The 18,272-nt window shown below is 42.4% G+C and overlaps 1 protein-coding gene across 1 annotated transcript in view; it reads right to left on the bottom strand.

Moving 5' to 3' along the window:
* The window catches only part of LOC120518683 (tetratricopeptide repeat protein 9A), a 41,182-nt gene extending 31,337 nt beyond the window's left edge, over positions 1-9,845 (bottom strand). The window contains exon 1 of the mRNA XM_039741602.1: positions 8,329-9,845. Within this exon, the coding sequence (XP_039597536.1) occupies positions 8,329-8,650 (322 nt within the window). The 5' untranslated portion in view covers positions 8,651-9,845. The remainder of the gene's footprint in view (positions 1-8,328) is intronic.
* Between the last annotated feature and the right edge of the window lie 8,427 nt (positions 9,846-18,272).

Here is an 18,272-nt window from a genome sequence, read left to right as displayed (position 1 = left end):
TCTATGAAAACTCTATTGTTAAAGTGTGACATCATTAGTGGGTGTCATGACTCTGTGTGTGGATGTGTTTCATAAATATACATATATATAAATTTAAAATTTAAAATATATATATATAAAATATACAAGCTGTGCTACCAGTCTAAGATGGGTTGGAATCTAAGTAATTAACATAGACCTCAGCGTTGATGTTTGCAGTGCACCATCAATTGGAATGTAATTTGTAATGAATCTATACTAATAAAAGGCAAAGCCCTCACTCACTCACTCACTCACTCACTCACTGACTCATCACTAATTCTCCAACTTCCCGTGTAGGTAGAAGGCTGACATTTGGCCAGCTTATTCCTTACAGCTTACTTACAAAAGTTGGGCAGGTTTCATTTCGAAATTCTACGCGTAATGGTCATAACTGGAACCTACTTACGTACATATATACGTCCATAGCCTGCAGCTCGGTGGCCGTGAGAGGCGGAGTTGCATACCCCATCATCACGCCTCCCACGTAATTGAGTGTCTGCCCATATAAGGCCATCCGTCAGCAGCAATCCAATAGACACGCTGCTGCTAAATATTCGCAGGTGAAGGACTGTGCTTATGCAAACGAAGATGAGATGGTCAGGGATAGAATAGTGTTTGGCACAAACTCAGCGAAAGTGCGAGAGAAACTTTTAAGTGCCGGGTCTTAGCTAACATTAAATAAATCCGTGGACATCGCAAGATCGCACAAGAGAGCACAAGCACAGCTGAGAACCTTTGATGCATGTTATCCGAGCGGCTCACATGAACTGACTGTGAACGCAGTACGCAGAGAACAAGCAAGAGCTCCAAAGAGTGCTGAACAAAAAACGCATTACACAATTGAGAAGGCAGCAAAAGAATATGAAGCGAGTGATGCATACAAGCATATTCATAAGTGCAGCTACTTCGGAAGCAAAGCACGGTGTAAACCTTAAGTTTAAATTAAGTTCATAGACAGGCTGCCGCTGGCGTTTGTCATGCCTACGACAAATACGATATTTGCGAGATACAAGTTTAATGAGAAGACACAGGGTATAAACGAGACTTTTGATCACTTTGTAACGGAGTTAAAATTGCTGTAACGGAGTTAAAATTGCTGGTGAAGGACTGTGCTTATGCAAACAAAGATGAGATGGTCAGGGATAGAATAGTGTTTGGCACAAACTCAGCAAAAGTGCAAGAGAAACTTTTAAGTGCCGGGTCTGAGCTAACATTAAATAAAGCCGTGGACATTGCAAGATCGCACAAGATAGCACAAGCACAGCTGAGAACCTTCAATTTATGTACTCCGAGCAGCTCACATGAACTGACTTTGCAGGACTGGGAAAGGTAAACCCGTGCAAGCAGTGTGTGATGTCTCAGATAAAGAGGAAGACAAGCTGCTTATTGATGCAGTAGGAAACGAACAACCCTCTGACGCTGAACAAGCCTTTGTACACATATCAATAGGAAAGTAAGGTGTAAAGCTTAAGTTTAAATTACGTTCATAGACACGCTGCCGCTAAATATTCGCAAGCAAATCCACACCTTAATACCGGGAATGCCTGTTAAACATCTTAGATTCACGAGTACCGATTTGGGTAGTGAACACTTCAATGAATGAAACCTGTTATCTTTACAACGGGTGACAAACACGGAATGTAACTTGAACACAACACATCCTCCAAATACGAACCTGATTGAAAGAAATAATGATAATCAAATCCTTGATGGCAGCAACACTCATAACAGTCACAAAACAATTACATTGACAATCATGTTACGTTATTTTTAAAATGTTTCCTTTTCTTTTTCATAACTTTTTAACACACTACTTCTCTGCTGTGAAGCGCGGGTATTTTGCTAGTGTACTAATAAAATGCACTGCATTTGTCATTCTAACACATGGTGCATCAGAAGCATTAGCAGTGCTTTTACAAATCTCACACCAAATGGCGTATAACAGAGATATAGCAACCAAAGACACACACAGACACTCACTTTTTTTTTTAAAGGTTGATATTACATGCTGTATACTGTCATATGAAAAAGTTTAAGAACCCCTCTCTAAAGCCTGCATAATAATGTACTCTACTTTCAACAAAAAAGATAACAGTGGTATGTCTTTCATTTCCTAGGAACATCTGAGTACTGGCGTGTTTTCCGAACAAAGATTTTTAGTGAAGCAGTATTTAGTGGTATGAAATTAAATCAAATGTGAAAAACTGGCTGTGCAAAAATGTGGGTCTCCTTGTAATTTTGCTGATTTGAATGCCTGTAACTCCTCAATTACTGATTACTTGCATCACCAAATTGGTTGGATTAGCTCATTAAGCCTTGAACTTCATAGACAGGTGTGTCCAATCATTTTTTTTTTTTTTATTAATTTTACTACGATCCATACAAAGCAATCAAGTTTTTACAAAAAGAAAAATGAAGTTAAGGACAAATCGATCCCCACCCCTGAGAGAGACAGCAAGGCAAACGGCGTTAAATTTAAGGCTTGTAAACATACCTAAATTAATAAATTCTCTGTGCTTTATGAACTTATTTTAAAATATTACTGATTAGATCCTGCCATGTTTTGAAAAATGTCTGTACGGATCCTCTAACTGAGTATTTGATTTTTCCAATTTCAAATAATATAACACATGGTTTCCCACTGACTTAAAAGAAGAGAGTTTGGGTTCTTCCAGTTTATCAGAATAAGCCTGCGTGCCAAAGTGTAGTGAATGCAATCACAATTTGTTTGTCTTTCTCCACTTTAAGCCCCTCTGGAAGAACACCAAACACAGCTGTTAATGGGTTAGGAGGATTGTGAGTCCAAGGCTGTCTGAGAGGTAATTAAAAATTTTTGTCCAGAATAATGTTAATTTGTTGCAGGCCCAGAACATGTGACCCAGTGAGGCTGGGGCTTGGTTGCAACGTTCGCAGGTTGGATCATGCCCTGGAAACATTTTGGAGAGTTTTAGTCGAGACAGATGTGCTCGATATATAATTTTAAGTTGTATAATTGTATGCTTTGCATATGGAGCTCGAGTGAATTCTCTGCATTGCTACTTTCCACTCCTTTTCTGATATATTAATTGAGAGATCTTTTTCCCAGTGTCCTCTTGGATCTTTGAAAGGGAGGGATTGTAAAATGATTTTATATATTGTAGAGATGGAGTCTAAGTCCTTGAGATTGAGCAATATTTTTCCAGCATGGATGAGGGTGCAAGATGAGGAAAATCTGGAAGGTTCTGTTTAACAAAGTTTCTGATTTGAAGATAGTGAAAGAAATGTGTAGCTGGAATGTTAAATTTGGAATGTAATTGTTCATAGGATGCAAAGACGTTGTCTATATAAAGATCTCTAAGCAAGTTAATTCCAAATTTTTTCCAGATATTAAAACTGCATATGTTTGTGAAGGTTGAAAGAGGTGGTTCTCTTCCAGGGTGCCACAGATAGAAGCTTCTCCGTCTTAAAATGCTTTCTACATTGGTTCCAGATTCTAAGTGAGTGGAGCACAATTGGGTTATTTGTATATTGCCGATAACGTGTGTTTATTGGAGCGCAGAGCAAGGAATACAAAGAAGTACTGCAGGATTTTACTTCTATTGTGGTCCAAGCCTGTGTATGTTCTTCTATTTGTGTCCAGGTTCTTATCGCCTGTATATTTGCTGCCCAGTAATAAAACTGGAAGTTAGGTAGAGCCATGCCGCCTTCTGCCTTTTGTCTTTGTAGGGTTGCTCTTTTGATGCGTGGATGTTTTGAATTCCAAATAAATGAGGTTATTGTTGAATCTAATTGCCTAAAGAATGATTTATTAATGTATATTGGGATGTTTTGAAATAAAAAAGGAGCTTAGGAAGAATATTCATCTTAACAGTGTTAATTCTTCCAGCTAGTGTGAGATGAAGGGTTGACCATCTATGCAAGTCTTGTTTAATTTTTTCCATACAGAAGGTGAACTTTTGTTGATATAGAGCTTTATGTTTACTTGTGATGTTTACCCCGAGGTATTTAAACTGTTCTGCAATGATAAAAGGTAGGGTGTCTAATCTAATATTATATGCTTGAGAATTCACTGGAAAGAGTACACTTTTATTCAGATTAATTCTGAGACCAGAGATCTTTTGAAATTCTGTGAGTGCTGCTAAGACTGCAGGCACAGAATTTTCTGGGTCTGATATATACAGTACCATATCATCTGCATATAATGAGATTTTAGGTGTGTCCAATCATGAGAAAAGATATTTAAGGTGGTCAATTGCAAGTTGTGCTTCCCTTTGACTCTCCTCTGAAGAGTGACAGCATGGGATCCTCAAAGCAACTCTCAAAAGATCTGAAAACTAAGATTGTTCAGTATCATGGTTTACAGGAAGGCTACAAAAAGCTATCTCAGAGGTTTAAACTACTTTCAATTGTAAAGAATGTAATCAGGAAATGGAAGGCCACAGGCGCAGTTGATGTTCAACCTCAGGTTTGGCAGTCCAAGAAAAATACAGGAGTGGCATATGCACAGGATTGTGAGAATGGTTACAGACAACCCACTGATCACCTCCAAAGACCTGCAAGAACATCTTGCTGCAGATTGCGTATCTGTACATCGTTCTACAATTCAGCGCAACTTGCACAAAGAACATCTGTATGGCAGGGTGATAAGAAAGAAGTCCTTTCTGCACTCACGCCACAAACAGAGTCACTTGTTGTATTCAAATCATTTAGACAAGCCAGATTCATTTTGGGACAAAGTGCTTTGGACTAATGAGACAAAAATTGAGTTATTTGGTCATAACAAAAACCGCTTTGCATGGCAGAAGAAGAACACCGCGTTCAAAGAAAAACACCTGCTACCTACTGTTACATTTGGTGGAGGTTCCATCATGCTGTTTTGTGTGGCTAGTTCAGGTACTGAGGCCCTTGTTAAAGTCGAGGGTCGCATGAATTCAACCCAATATAAACAAATTCTTCAGGATAATGTTCAAGCATCAGTCACAAAGTTGAAGTTACGCAGGGGTTGGATATTCCAACAAGACAATGACCCAAAACACAGTTCGAAATCTACAAAGGCATTCATACAGAGGGAGAAGTACAATGTTCTGGAATGGCTGTCACAGATCCCCTGACTTCAATATCATTGAAAATCTATGCGCCGATTTGAAGCAGGCTGTCCATGCTCGGCAGCCATCACATTTAACTGAACTGGAGAGATTTTGTATGGAAGAATGGTCAAAAATACCTCCATGCAGAATCCAGACACTAATCAAAGGCCATAGGAGGTATCTAGAGGCTGTTATATTTCCAAAAGGAGGCTCAACTAAGTATTGATGTAATATCTCTGTTGGGGTACCCAAATTTATGCACCTGTCTAATTTTGTTATGATGCATATTGCATATTTCTGTTAATCCAATAAACTTAATGTCACTGTTGAAATACTACTGTTTCCATAAGGCATGTCATATATTAAAAGGAAGTTGCTACTTTAAAAGCTCAGCTAATGATAAACAAAAATCCGAAGAATTAAGAGGGGTTCCCAAACTTTTTCATATGACCATATATATATATATATATATATATATATATATATATATATATATATATATATATATATATATATATATATATATTCATCTGTATTTGAAACATGTTTAGCAAGAACAGACATGTAATATATACTTTATGTTAGACAAACCCAAATAAATTGAATGTTTTTGGTATTCATATTTTTTTTTATCAAGATACCATCAAATTAACTTAAAAACATCAGGACATTACTAGTGTTGCTAATGGCTGTTGACTCAAATTCTGGTCAATCTGTCACAAGGGCTGACCTTCATTCTGTAAAATGATAGATTGACGTGTTTCTTAAGAGAACTGTTTCATTTTAGCCATTTTTTCAACCCAGAATTGACCTTTAATAATGCCAGTACCTTGTAACCCAAGTGAACAGAATAGCAGGCTTCAGTGACGCTAATGCAGTTAGAAAAGGTTTCTCTAATAACCAATTAGCGTGTATGCAGGAATAATTAAAGATAAGCTAAGGAAGGAACTGCACCATTAGGTCACTGGCTACTGAAATGGGGCTTTGCAGTCAAATGTGAATAATAAAAATAAATAATTTCAAGCAGTAATTGCAATTAGAAAAATTAGTAATATCTTGGCTATATGTTTAAATCAATGTAATAGTGTCTTCATAAAAATGATCAATTTTTATCAAAAATATTAAACATTTTGGGGTTTGCCTAAAAATAAACTGACAGTATACCCCTGTTCTTGATAAATGGTTTCAAAGATAGATGGGTATATTTAATATCTGTGTGTGTTTGTGTATGAGAGTGTGTGTGTGTATATATATATTGTGAGATGTGGCCGGCTTGTCATCCTGGCCAATACGCCCAGGCCGCCAGATGAAGCCCTCCCTGCACTATGGAGGTGCCCCAAAGACTAGCATGGAGTCATGGACGTTGTAGTTTTCATCCTCAGCCCTGCTGGATACCACAGGGGCTGGAAGAGGGAGCTGCAGGGAGGACCGAAGACTTATTTGTGCCCTTTAACCCGGATGTTCGTCAAAGGAAGGGTGACGAGCTTCCAGGGTGAAGAAAAGAACATTTTACCTGACCCGGAAGTGGTACAAGATCACATAGACTGGGGATTGGGAACACTTCCGGGTCAGGGAATATAAAAGGACTGTGAGAGCTCCCAGACGGCGAGCTGAGCTGGGTGGAAGGGTGGCAACGCGTCTGGGAGCTGGAGGATTGGTTTACAGTAATCCCTCCTCGATCGCGGGGGTTCCGTTCCAGACCCCCCCGCGATAGGTGAAAATCCGCGAAGTAGAAACCATATGTTTGTATGGTTATTTTTATATATTTTAAGCCCTTGTAAACTCTCCCACACTGTTTACAAACATTCCCCGCAGAGTTATACGGCATAATCCCTTTGTATTCTCTTAGATATTAGGTAAGATTCATTGAAATTATGTATGTAAACACACTGTTTATATACAGTAAAACCTAAAAATTATTTTAAAGATATTGAGTGTCTCCGATATCACATATGTTACAGCCATTACAATATACAGGCCACCAGCAATAAATACGTCCAATGCAATAAAAATAGTATACAGTAAATGTGTGTGCAGTGACACTAAACGTACGTACATGTACTAAGTACTGTAAGTAGAAAATTAATTATGGTTACTCACCAACAATGACACGTTGACTTGTCCGATAACGATCAATTTAATTTTACTGCACAACAAAGGAGAGCGTTACAGCCCTTAAAGGAGCCTCTTCAGGTGATTGTGAAGCACTGCCGTTGTTCTTCTTCTGGCAGTCTTCAATCCAAATCGCTAAAGCAGATTCCATCCAGACTACTGCCTTATTACATCCACTTACAACTCGTTTTGCACCCTGGTTAAAAGGACACTGCAGTCGTAGATCTTATATTCCTTTCCTACTTTTTAAATAAAAAGAATCGTAGCCTTCAACAAATCCAAAACGTGTACCTTTTCGGCAATCGTTAACATCTTCTTGCGCTTGAGCACGGCCCCTGAAGCAGTAGCAGATCGTTTTGGAGCCATAATGAAGGGCTTGACTATGCACAAAGATAAACACAAAAGAGCACAACTCTTTACACAGCGAAACACGTTGATGCGGAATGAGCGAGACGAGACTTCCTGGTTAACACTGCATTCAGCAGGCAGGAACTTAACTGCGTGCTCTGATTGGTTAGCTTCTCAGTCAGGAGAACTTAACTGCGTGTTCTGATTGGGTAGCTTCTCAGTCATCCACCAATAGCATCCCTTGTATGAAATCAACTGGGCAAACCAACTGAGAAAGCATGTACAGGAAGTAAAAAGACGCATTGTCCGCAGAACCCGCAAAGCAGCGAAAAATCTGCGATATACATTTACATATGCTTACATATACTGTAAAATCCGCGATAGAGCGAAACCGCGAAAGTCAAAGCGCGATATAGCGAGGGATTACTGTATTGTATTTGTTTATTATTATTGTGTAGTTTATGAGTACAGTGGTGGACAGGGTGCTTTGTGCACTGTGGCAATTTAATAAAGTCAACATTTGGACTTTTACCTGGTGTCTGGAGTCGTGGACAGGGGTTCAAGGGAGCGAGAGTGCCCCCTATCTGTCACTATATATATATATATATATATACTAGGGGGCTGTGTCCCCTGCTCACTTTGCTCGCCAGAAATGCACAAAGGGAGAAGATGAATCATAAATCTTAATATAATATATAATTAATACTCTATATTACTTTACTATATTCATATACATGTCGTCTGCCAGTATTCCCAGAAGCCAACATGTTAAAGAGCTTACCTGCCAGGCTGTTATAGCACTCCAGTTTCGTGTGCTCCAAGAGCTCCCTGTCTTCATCTCTCAGTGTCTTCGCTCCAGGGGGTCTCTCGGGTGGCAGACCCTCAGCTGGCGGCCCACCCTGTAGGCTATTCAGCCCCTTTATCTCCAGCAGAGCTCTATGAAACTTGCCAATGGCTTCCTTGTACTTCTTCTCCTTGTAGCACTGAATCCCTTCTCGTTTGAAGAGGTCTGCTCTGTGCAGAAGCTCAGGGGGTCCCCGAATGTGCAGAATCCGAGGATGCCCAGCCTCGCCCCTTGCTGTCTTTACGAGACTGGATTTCATGCTGCAGGCGTCACCGCTGCAACTGGTGAGCACGAGTTTCTTAACTTTTACGCGAAGTCCGGTCCGCCGGGCTTTTCCCAAAGTTCATGAGTGCCTCCAGTTCCAGTACTTTGTGTTCATTCTCATAAACGGCGCATTTCACGGCTGGCAGCTTCCAGAGAAGCACCGACTGCTCCAGGTTTTAGATTTTAAAGCTACAAGTTCCGAATCTGGACTGCCTTAAAGTTGGTTTTATGGCGCTTCCCGTGTCTGTCGTTCGTGCAGGAGCCGCTTCATTATTGTGCGGCGCTTCTTCTTTCTCTTGTCTTCTGCCGCTCCCGGCTTCCCCGTGCTTGTGGTCCAAGCCCGGCGAGTTGTGCTGATCCCCGCTGGCACGTCTCCTAAACGAACGTCGGCAGTGCCCACCTTTACTCACCGGACTGTGTGACCGTACTGGCGAGACGCCTTTTCGGGCAGGGCTTCGGGAGATATTCCTCCAGTAATGCCAGGCACTCCCTCTTTGATGCCAGCTGCTCCGCTGCATTCATCGCATTTTCCAGAAGATAGGCTCTTCCTTCCTTCCCTGCTCTGTGTGCGGCGATCCGTCGCTGCGGGTAGCACAGCTGGACGATGGCGTTGCGCTGTCTCGCCGTCACATTTACTGCATTGTAGCTGCGCTTCCGTACTACTGTGTTTTTAACCCGTTTAACTTCTCCTTTTATATTTCATATTTTTTGATATCGCTTATCTTGAAAAGAAGCCTACCTGGAGATTTCTAGCCAGCAAATGCAGCCAATTCGTAACCTGCGAGGCGGAAAGCAGTGCCGCCCGTGAGGGCTCTCCGGGGGTGGGATTACTGGCTGCCAATGTTAGGGGTGGGATTGAAGGGCGAGGCCCTGGCTAACCCTCCCGCAATCTCCGCCTGCTTCACATACTCACCCCGCGTGGAGGAAGATAGTGCTGATGTATTTAGTTCAAATTACCGATGTCTTCGGATTTCACGAAATCTGGCGGTGTAGTAAAAAGATGGGCGTGATATGGCTGTTTTTTAAAATCACATCTAACAACACTCGTTATGATTATTCAAACCTTCGCCTGGGAAATAAAAGAGAGTGGGCGAGCTGCTGTGCCCGTCTGCGAAACTCTCTTCGTAAAACTGAGAGGCGTTCACCTGACTTTGTATTATACATGACAGTGGACCACAACCATTGATTTATTTTCTCCAGGGTCTTCGCTGGCTGGATGTTCCTATGCTCCATTGGCGACTGACTCTGAAAATATTAATGGAAACGGTGTACGTTGTGAGGTTCCATTCGTGTCGACGAGCGCGTGTTTTACGGTCTCTCCACTCCGATCTGCACATTGGTGCGTGTGAACGTGAGGTCCGTGCGTGGAGCAGACGTTCATAAGCAGTTCGGCTCTGACCCCGCGAGTCTGCACTCTTAGAAACGAAGGTGCCAGAGCGATACCGGAGGGGAAGACCTCAACACACAAAGGTTCCACAAAGAACTTTTACTTATTTACTGTACATCCATAACGGGCACCATACAGTAACCAACCATGAAGAGATGATTTGTAAAATACTTAATGGCTCATGACTTGAAAACGATTCCCGCTGCATGCGAGCACACAGGTTTTCTTAATCTGTCAGTGTCCAGGGACCTCTTGTGTAAGCCTCTTAATGTCATCTCAGAATTGTGCGTGTAATTGTCTGATTTATTCATTAGGTGTTTTAGCAGCTACATTAAACGTTTAGATAAACTGTACATAGGCCACTGCCACATACGTAGGACAAACGTGTAAGAAACTGGGCGTGCAAGTCCAGGACCATCAAAATGTTGTGACGATAAAAGATCCAAAATCGGTCGTGTTCAGCCACATTGACTCATCAGGGCATAAGTTTGATTGGACCGTAGCTCGAGTTAGGACAAGGGGAAACCCCGAAAAGTGCAGAAGAGCTGTAGTTGTGTAACACATGCATTGGCCTGCATTCTGGTTATGTCCAGCTCAGAGATGAAGCCACTAAACCATCAATGACACCCTCGTCCTTCCACACGAAGCCCCATTCTCCCCTTATGTCCGCTCATTTGACCCCAATGAAGACACCTGACAGGTGTTGAAGGCTCAGAAAAAAACAAAAAAGTACTTTGATGCATGTTTCTCCTTTAACTACAATATAAAATAATACACTCACTGGCCACCTGCTCAACTGCATGTTAACACAAACACCTAATTGGCCAATCACATGGCAGCATCTCAACGCATTTCAGCATATAAACATTGTCAAGAGAACCGGCTGAAGTTCAAACCAAGCATCAATAGGGAAGAAAGGGGAATGAAGTGACTTTGAACGTGGCATTGGTTAATGGTGTCAGACGAGCTGCTCTGAGTATTTCAGAAACTGCTGATCTACAGGGATTTTAACACACAACCATCTATCCATCTAGGGTTTACAGAGAATGGTCTGACAAAGGTAAAATATCAGTGAGTGGCAGTTGTCTCGGTAAAAATGCGTCGTTGATGGCTGAGGTCAGAAGAGAAGTGGCCAGACTGGTCTAAGCTGATAGAAAGGCAACAGTAACTCAAATTACAACTTGCTACAACAGACATATGCAGAAGAGCATCTCTGAATGCACAACATGTTGAACTTTAAAGCAGGTGGGCTACAGCAGAAGGAGACCACACCAGATGCCACTCCTGTCAGCTAAGAACCGGCAGCTGAGGCTTCAATTCACATGAGCTCACCAAAATTGGACAGTAGAAGATTGGAGATATGTTGTCTGGTCTGATGAGTCTCGATTTCTGCTGTGAGATTTGGATGGTAGGCGTAGAGTTTGGGGTCATCGACATGAAAGCATGGATTCATCCTGCTTTATATCAGCTGTTCAGGCTGGTGCTGGTGGTGTAATGGTGTGGGGGATATTTTCTTGGCACACATTTGGTCCCTTAGTATCAACTGAGCATCGTTTAAATGCCACGGCCTACATGAGCATTGTTGCTGACTATGTCCATCCCTTTATGACCACAGTGTACCCATCTTCTGATAGCTACTTCCAGCAGGATATAGAGCCATGTTAAAAGCTCAAATCATCTCAAACTGGTTTGTTGAACATGATGATCAGTTCACTGGACCCAAATGGCCTCCACAGTCACCAGATGTCAATACAGTAGAGCAGGGGTCCCTAACTCCTGGTCCACAGCCAGCCGTCTGACAGCTGGGCTGCGAGAGAACTGCCGGAGACTCATTCAGTGAAGGGCTACAGCAAAATAGCTGCCCCCTTCACTGATGACACTTGGCGGGGCTTTGCAGCGGCGCAGAGAGAGGACATAGACCAAGCTGAGAGAGATACGAACTCATACTATTTGCACTACAGGCATACAGGCACTATTGGGCACCCCACCTTTACCCACCCTGCAGACTCGGTAAACAGCCAGGCTAGAGGAGCCTGAGGAGGAAAATCTGAGGCGGCACTGGAGCAGCAGCACATGGGGCGGAGGCAGAAGATACCCGGAGGTAGGGAGAGGGGGTACCTGGTTGGCGGTGACAGCAGGAGAGGCAGCAGTTAGCAGCTGCAGCTACCATCTTGAAGGAAGCAGCCGGCGTGTGTGGAGCTGTGAGATGGAGTGCTTAAAGGCAAAGGAGGAGAGTTTTGGCAGTGACAATTTTAAACACCTTGGCAAAAATGAGTAAAACAGAAACATCACTGAAAAGCTTCTTTCAAAAGGGGGAAAGACCCAATGATGACGAGACAGCAGAAGACTCTAAGACTGCCAATAAAAAGAGAGCTGCATTTAAAAAAAAATACCAAGAGTCCTATTTAAATTACAGGTTCATTGCAACAGGTGATTCGCATTGTCCATGCCTGCTTTGTATAATACTGTATGTGGTGAGCGACTATCCAACGAAACCATGAAAACTCTCAAAACTGCTTCGCCACATGGAGACCAAGCACTCTGCATTAAAAGACAAGACTTTGGAGTTTTTCAAAAGAAAAAAAAAACATGAATTGGAAGAGCAGAAGCAATTTTTGAAGGCCACCACTTCAGTAAATGTGTCTGCACTGAAAGCCTCATTCGTAGTGGCTGACCGCATTGCCAAAGCTAAGAAACCCTTTGCAATTGGTGAAGAGTTGATCCTGCCTGCTGCTAAGGACATTTGCCGTGAACTTTTAGGAGAGGTTGCAGCTCAAAAGGTGGCTGGTGTTCCTCTTTCAGCGAGCACCGTAACCAGATGGATTGATGAAACAGCAATGGATATGGAGGCACAATTGTTAGAAAGGATTATTGAGTCACCGTGTTACGCAACCCAGGCTGATGAGTGAATCTACTGATGTTGACAACAAGGCAGCAATGCTTGTTTTTGTGCTATATATTTTTCAGGAGGATGTGAATGAGGATATGTTATTTGCACTTTTGTTGCCAACCAACACCACAGCTGTAGAGCTATTCAAGTCTCTGAATGACTACATGTCAGGAAAACTGAATTGGTCACTTTGTGTTGGTATATGCACAGATGGAGTGGCTGCCATGACTGGACGGCTTTCTGGTTTCACTACTCGAGTCAAGGAGGTTGCTTCTGAATGTGAGTCTACGCATTGTGTCATCCATAGAGAAATGCTGGGTAGCCAAAAAATGTCACCTGAACTTAACAACGTTTTGCAGGATGTGATTAAAATGATCAACCACATTAAAGTACATGCCCTAAACTCATGTCTGTAAGTGCATCTCTGTGAAGAGATGGATGCAGAGCACACACGTCTTCTCTTATACACAGAATTGAGATGGCTTTCTAAAAGAAGATCACTAGTGGACCAGAGGTTTTGGGTTACGAGAGCCGTTCCAGTGATTTTTTTCAGAAAAGACACTCACCACTAGCAGCACATTTTAGTGATGCAGAATGGGTCACAAAACTTGCCTACTTGTGTGACATATTCAGCCTGCTCAACAAACTTAATCAGTCACTTCAGGGAAGAATGACCACTGTGTTCAAGTTGGCAGATGAAGTGGCTGCATTCAAAGCCAAACGTGATTTTTGGGGCCGACAAGCGAACATTGGGATTTTTGATACGTTTCAAACATTAGCAGAGGTTGTTAAAGATAACAAGCCAGGGACTTCTTTCTCTCAGCTGGTGCATGATCACCTGTCTCAGCTTTCAATAGAGTTTGAACATTATTCCCAACCACAAAAGATCCCCGTAATGGGAAGTAATGGATTTGTGACCCATTTGTGAATAAGCCAGGTGAATCAACTTTTCCTGTGCTTGAAGAGGATCGCCTGATTGAGGCTGCAAATGATGGTGGCCTTAAAAGTATTTTTGAGACAACTTCAGATCTCCATACATTTTGGATTAAAGTCCAGGCAGAATATCCTGAGGTTGCCACCAAAGCACTGAAAAGTCTGCTTCCATTTCCAACATCCTATCTTTGTGAGGCAGCGTTTTCTGCAGTGACAGCAACCAAAATGAGATTATGGAATAGACTGAACATAAGCAACACACTTCGTGTGTCACTGTCTTCCATCGTGCCCAGATGGGATCGTCTGGTTGCAGTAACACAAGCTCAGGGCTCCCACTGATTCTGCATTATGATAAGTTGTATAATTTCTATTAGGATATTATAACTTAATAATAATGGAAGCGTAATGTAAATTGTGTATAAAACTGCCCTACGAAACCGCCCTGAATAACCCCCCCTCACCGGTCCCTGGAAAAATTTGCTTCTATAAAAGCAGTCCTTGGTGTCAAAAAGGTTGGGGACCACTGCAGTAAAGCACCTTTAAGATGTGGTGGAACTGGAGATTCACATCAAATCTTCAGCGACTGAGTGATGCTATCATGTCAGTATGGACCGAAATCACTAAGGAATGTTTCCAGCACCTTGTTGACTCCCTGCCATGAATTACGACAGTTCTGAAGGCAAAAGATAGATAGATAGATAGATAGATAGATAGATAGATAGATAGATAGATAGATAGATAGATAGATAGATAGATAGATACTTTATTCATCCCAAGGGGAAATTCACATACTCCAGCAGCAGCATACTGATACAAGAACAATATTAAATTAAAGAGTAATAAAAATGCAGGTAAAAACAGACAATAACTTTGAATAATGTTAACATTTACCCTCCCAGGTGGAATTGAAGAGTCGCATAGTGTGGGGGAGGAACGATCTTCTCAGTCTGTCAGTGGAGCAGGACAGTGACAACAGTCTGTCGCTGAAGTTGCTCCTCTGTCTGGAGGTAATACAGTTTAGTGGATGCAGTGGATTCTCCATAATTGATAGGAGCCTGCTGAGCGCCTGTCGCTCTGCCACGGATATCAAACTGTCCAGCTCCATGCCAACAATAGAGCCTGTCTTCCTCACCAGTTTGTCCAGGTGTGAGGCGTACCTCTTCTTAATGCTGCCTCCCCAGCACACCACCGCGTAGAAGAGAGCACTCGCCACAACCGTCTGATAGAACATCTGCAGCATCTTATTGCAGATGTTGAAGGACGCCAGCCTTCTAAGAAAGTATAGTCGGCTCTGTCCTTTCTTACACAGAGCATCAGTATTGGCAGTCCAGTCCAATTTATCATCCAGCTGTACTTCCAGGTATTTATAGGTCTGCACCCTCTTCACACAGTCACCCCCGATGATCACAGGGTCCATGAGCAAGGTGTATCTAATAAAGTGGCCGGTGAGCATGTGTGTGTGTGTGTTTGTGTGTATATATATATATATAACATATACAGTGTATATACAGTGGTGTGAAAAACTGTTTGCCCCCTTCCTGATTTCTTATTCTTTTGCGTGTTTGTCACACAAAATGTTTCTGATCATCAAACACATTTAACCATTAGTCAAATATAACACAAGTAAACACAAAATGCAGTTTTTAAATGATGGTTTTTATTATTTAGGGAGAAAAAAAATCCAAACCTACATGGCCCTGTGTGAAAAAGTAATTGCCCGATGAACCTAATAACTGGTTGGGCCACCCTTAGCAGCAATAACTGCAATCAAGCGTTTGCGATAACTTGCAATGAGGCTTTTACAGCGCTCTGGAGGAATTTTGGCCCACTCATCTTTGCAGAATTGTTGTAATTCAGCTTTATTTGACGGTTTTCTAGCATGAACCGCCTTTTTAAGGTCATGCCATAGCATCTCAATTGGATTCAGGTCAGGACTTTGACTAGGCCACTCCAAAGTCTTCATTTTGTTTTTCTTCAGCCATTCAGAGGTGGATTTGCTGGTGTGTTTTGGGTCATTGTCCTGTTGCAGCACTCAAGATCGCTTCAGCTTGAGTTGACGAACAGATGACCGGACATTCTCCTTCAGGATTTTTTGGTAGACAGTCGAATTCATGGTTCCATCTATCACAGCAAGCCTTCCAGGTCCTGAAGCAGCAAAACAACCCCAGACCATCACACTACCACCACCATATTTTACTGTTGGTATGATGTTCTTTTCTGAAATGCTGTGTTCCTTTTACGCCAGATGTAACGGGACATTTGCCTTCCAAAAAGTTCAACTTTTGCCTCATCAGTCCACAAGGTATTTTCCCAAAAGTCTTGGCAATCATTGAGATGTTTCTTAGCAAAATTGAGACGAGCCCTAATGTTCTTTTGCTTAACAGTGGTTTGCGTCTTGGAAATCTGCCATGCAGGCCGTTTTTGCCCAGTCTCTTTCTTATGGTGGAGTCGTGAACACTGACCTTAATTGAGGCAAGTGAGGCCTGCAGTTCTTTAGACGTTGTCCTGGGGTCTTTGTGACCTCTCGGATGAGTCGTCTCTGCTCTTGGGGTAATTTTGGTCAGCTGGCCACTCCTGGGAAGGTTCACCACTGTTCCATGTTTTTGCCATTTGTGGATAATGGCTCTCACTGTGGTTCGCTGGAGTCCCAAAGCTTTAGAAATGGCTTTATAACCTTTACCAGACTGATAGATCTCAATTACTTCTGTTCTCATTTGTTCCTGAATTTCTTTGGATCTTGGCATGATGTCTAGTTTTTGAGGTGCTTTTGGTCTACTTCTCTGTGTCAGGCAGCTCCTATTTAAGTGATTTCTTGATTGAAACAGGTGTGGCAGTAATCAGGCCTGGGGGTGGCTACGGAAATTGAACTCAGGTGTGATACACCACAGTTAGGTGATTTTTAACAGGGGGCAATTACTTTTTCACACAGGGCCATGTAGGTTTGGATTTTTTTTTCTCCCTAAATAATAAAAACCATCATTTAAAAACTGCATTTTGTGTTTACTAGTGTTATATTTGACTAATGGTTAAATGTATTTGATGATCAGAAACATTTTGTGTGACAAACATGCAAAAGAATAAGAAATCAGGAAGGGGGCAAACAGTTTTTCACACCACTGTATATTGTGGCAGGAGGCTGGGAAGGACCGGGAGATGGTCTATATGTCCCCTGGGCCACGAGGGGGCAACTGCCCTGGATAGTGAGGGGACCACGGGGACGGTGCAAGGAGGCTCAAACCCACTGGGGCCCGTGGCCACCGCCAGGGGGCGCTTCGAACATTGTGGAGCCCAGGAGATCTGCACTTCCACTACACCTGGCAAGGTGGAGGAAGGACCTTTCAGGGATGCCCGGAGTGCTCCCGAGTGCACATGCGGCACTTCCGCCACACCAGGAAGTGCTGCCGGAAGGACATCAACGAGCACCTGGAGCACATCCGGGTGACTATGAAAGGGGCCACCTTCCTACAGTCGGGGAGCCAGAGTCGGGCAAAGGAGAACAAGGTTGCCTAGGAGGAGTGGTGGTGCAGCAGAAGAAAGTGCGGTTTAATTTGTGAGTTTGTGCTTGGGACTGTGTTGTGGCTGGGGGACACGGGGAAGACGTACCCTCCAGCTGAAGAAAATAAAAAAGTTTATTTAGTTTTATACATGCCTCCCATGTCCAATCTGTGTCGGGTCGGGTGCATATATAGCGCCTTTGTTACTATATATATATATATATATATATAGAGAGAGAGAGAGAGAGAGAGAGAGAGAGAGAGATACAAACTTTATACTACATTTTTGGAGAACAGGTTACGTTGGCTTCAAAATGTTTATTGGTTACTTTCTGCCACTAGATCTTACTGTGATGTGATGTATCAAACGTTCCAGAAGATCAAATCTTTTTATGAATCAATCGTCTCAGTTGATTTGATCTCCCGACTGTTTCATTTCTACTGTCCCACTATAGTGGTGACCAACACAGATGAGTTTCCGTTCCCTTTCCCTTTCCATAAATTGACACTAAAACTTTTTCACATTCGTTTCTCATCCAACATGTGGCGCACTGTCAAGGCACCCTTCTGTCAGCCTCAACAAAATCCTTCCATCCGATGGAAATTGTAGCAGTGCTGACATTGAGACTACAATGTCACAGATAAAAAGGAAATAGGTCCACTGTTCTTCATGGGTCAGTGGCATGAGTTGTGCAATGGCATTGTTTTTGTGATTCTTTTTATAAAGCAAAACATTAAATTTTACTGACTTATCATAACAGGCTAAACGTGTCCAGGTGGTCCCCCAGTTCTGCCATCAATGGTCCTTGTCAACCATCATTCTGAAAAGACAAAACATGAAGGAAGCGGATGTGTCCAGCAGTGCACGACTTTCCCTACAATGATTTCTGATTTTGAGATTTTCACTGCAGTC

This window comes from Polypterus senegalus, chromosome 18 (assembly GCF_016835505.1).
Source record: "Polypterus senegalus isolate Bchr_013 chromosome 18, ASM1683550v1, whole genome shotgun sequence".
In the NCBI taxonomy this organism is placed as follows: Eukaryota; Metazoa; Chordata; class Cladistia; order Polypteriformes; family Polypteridae; genus Polypterus; species Polypterus senegalus.
Note: the sequence above shows the minus strand (reverse complement) of the source record. Positions and strands in the feature narration are given on the sequence as shown.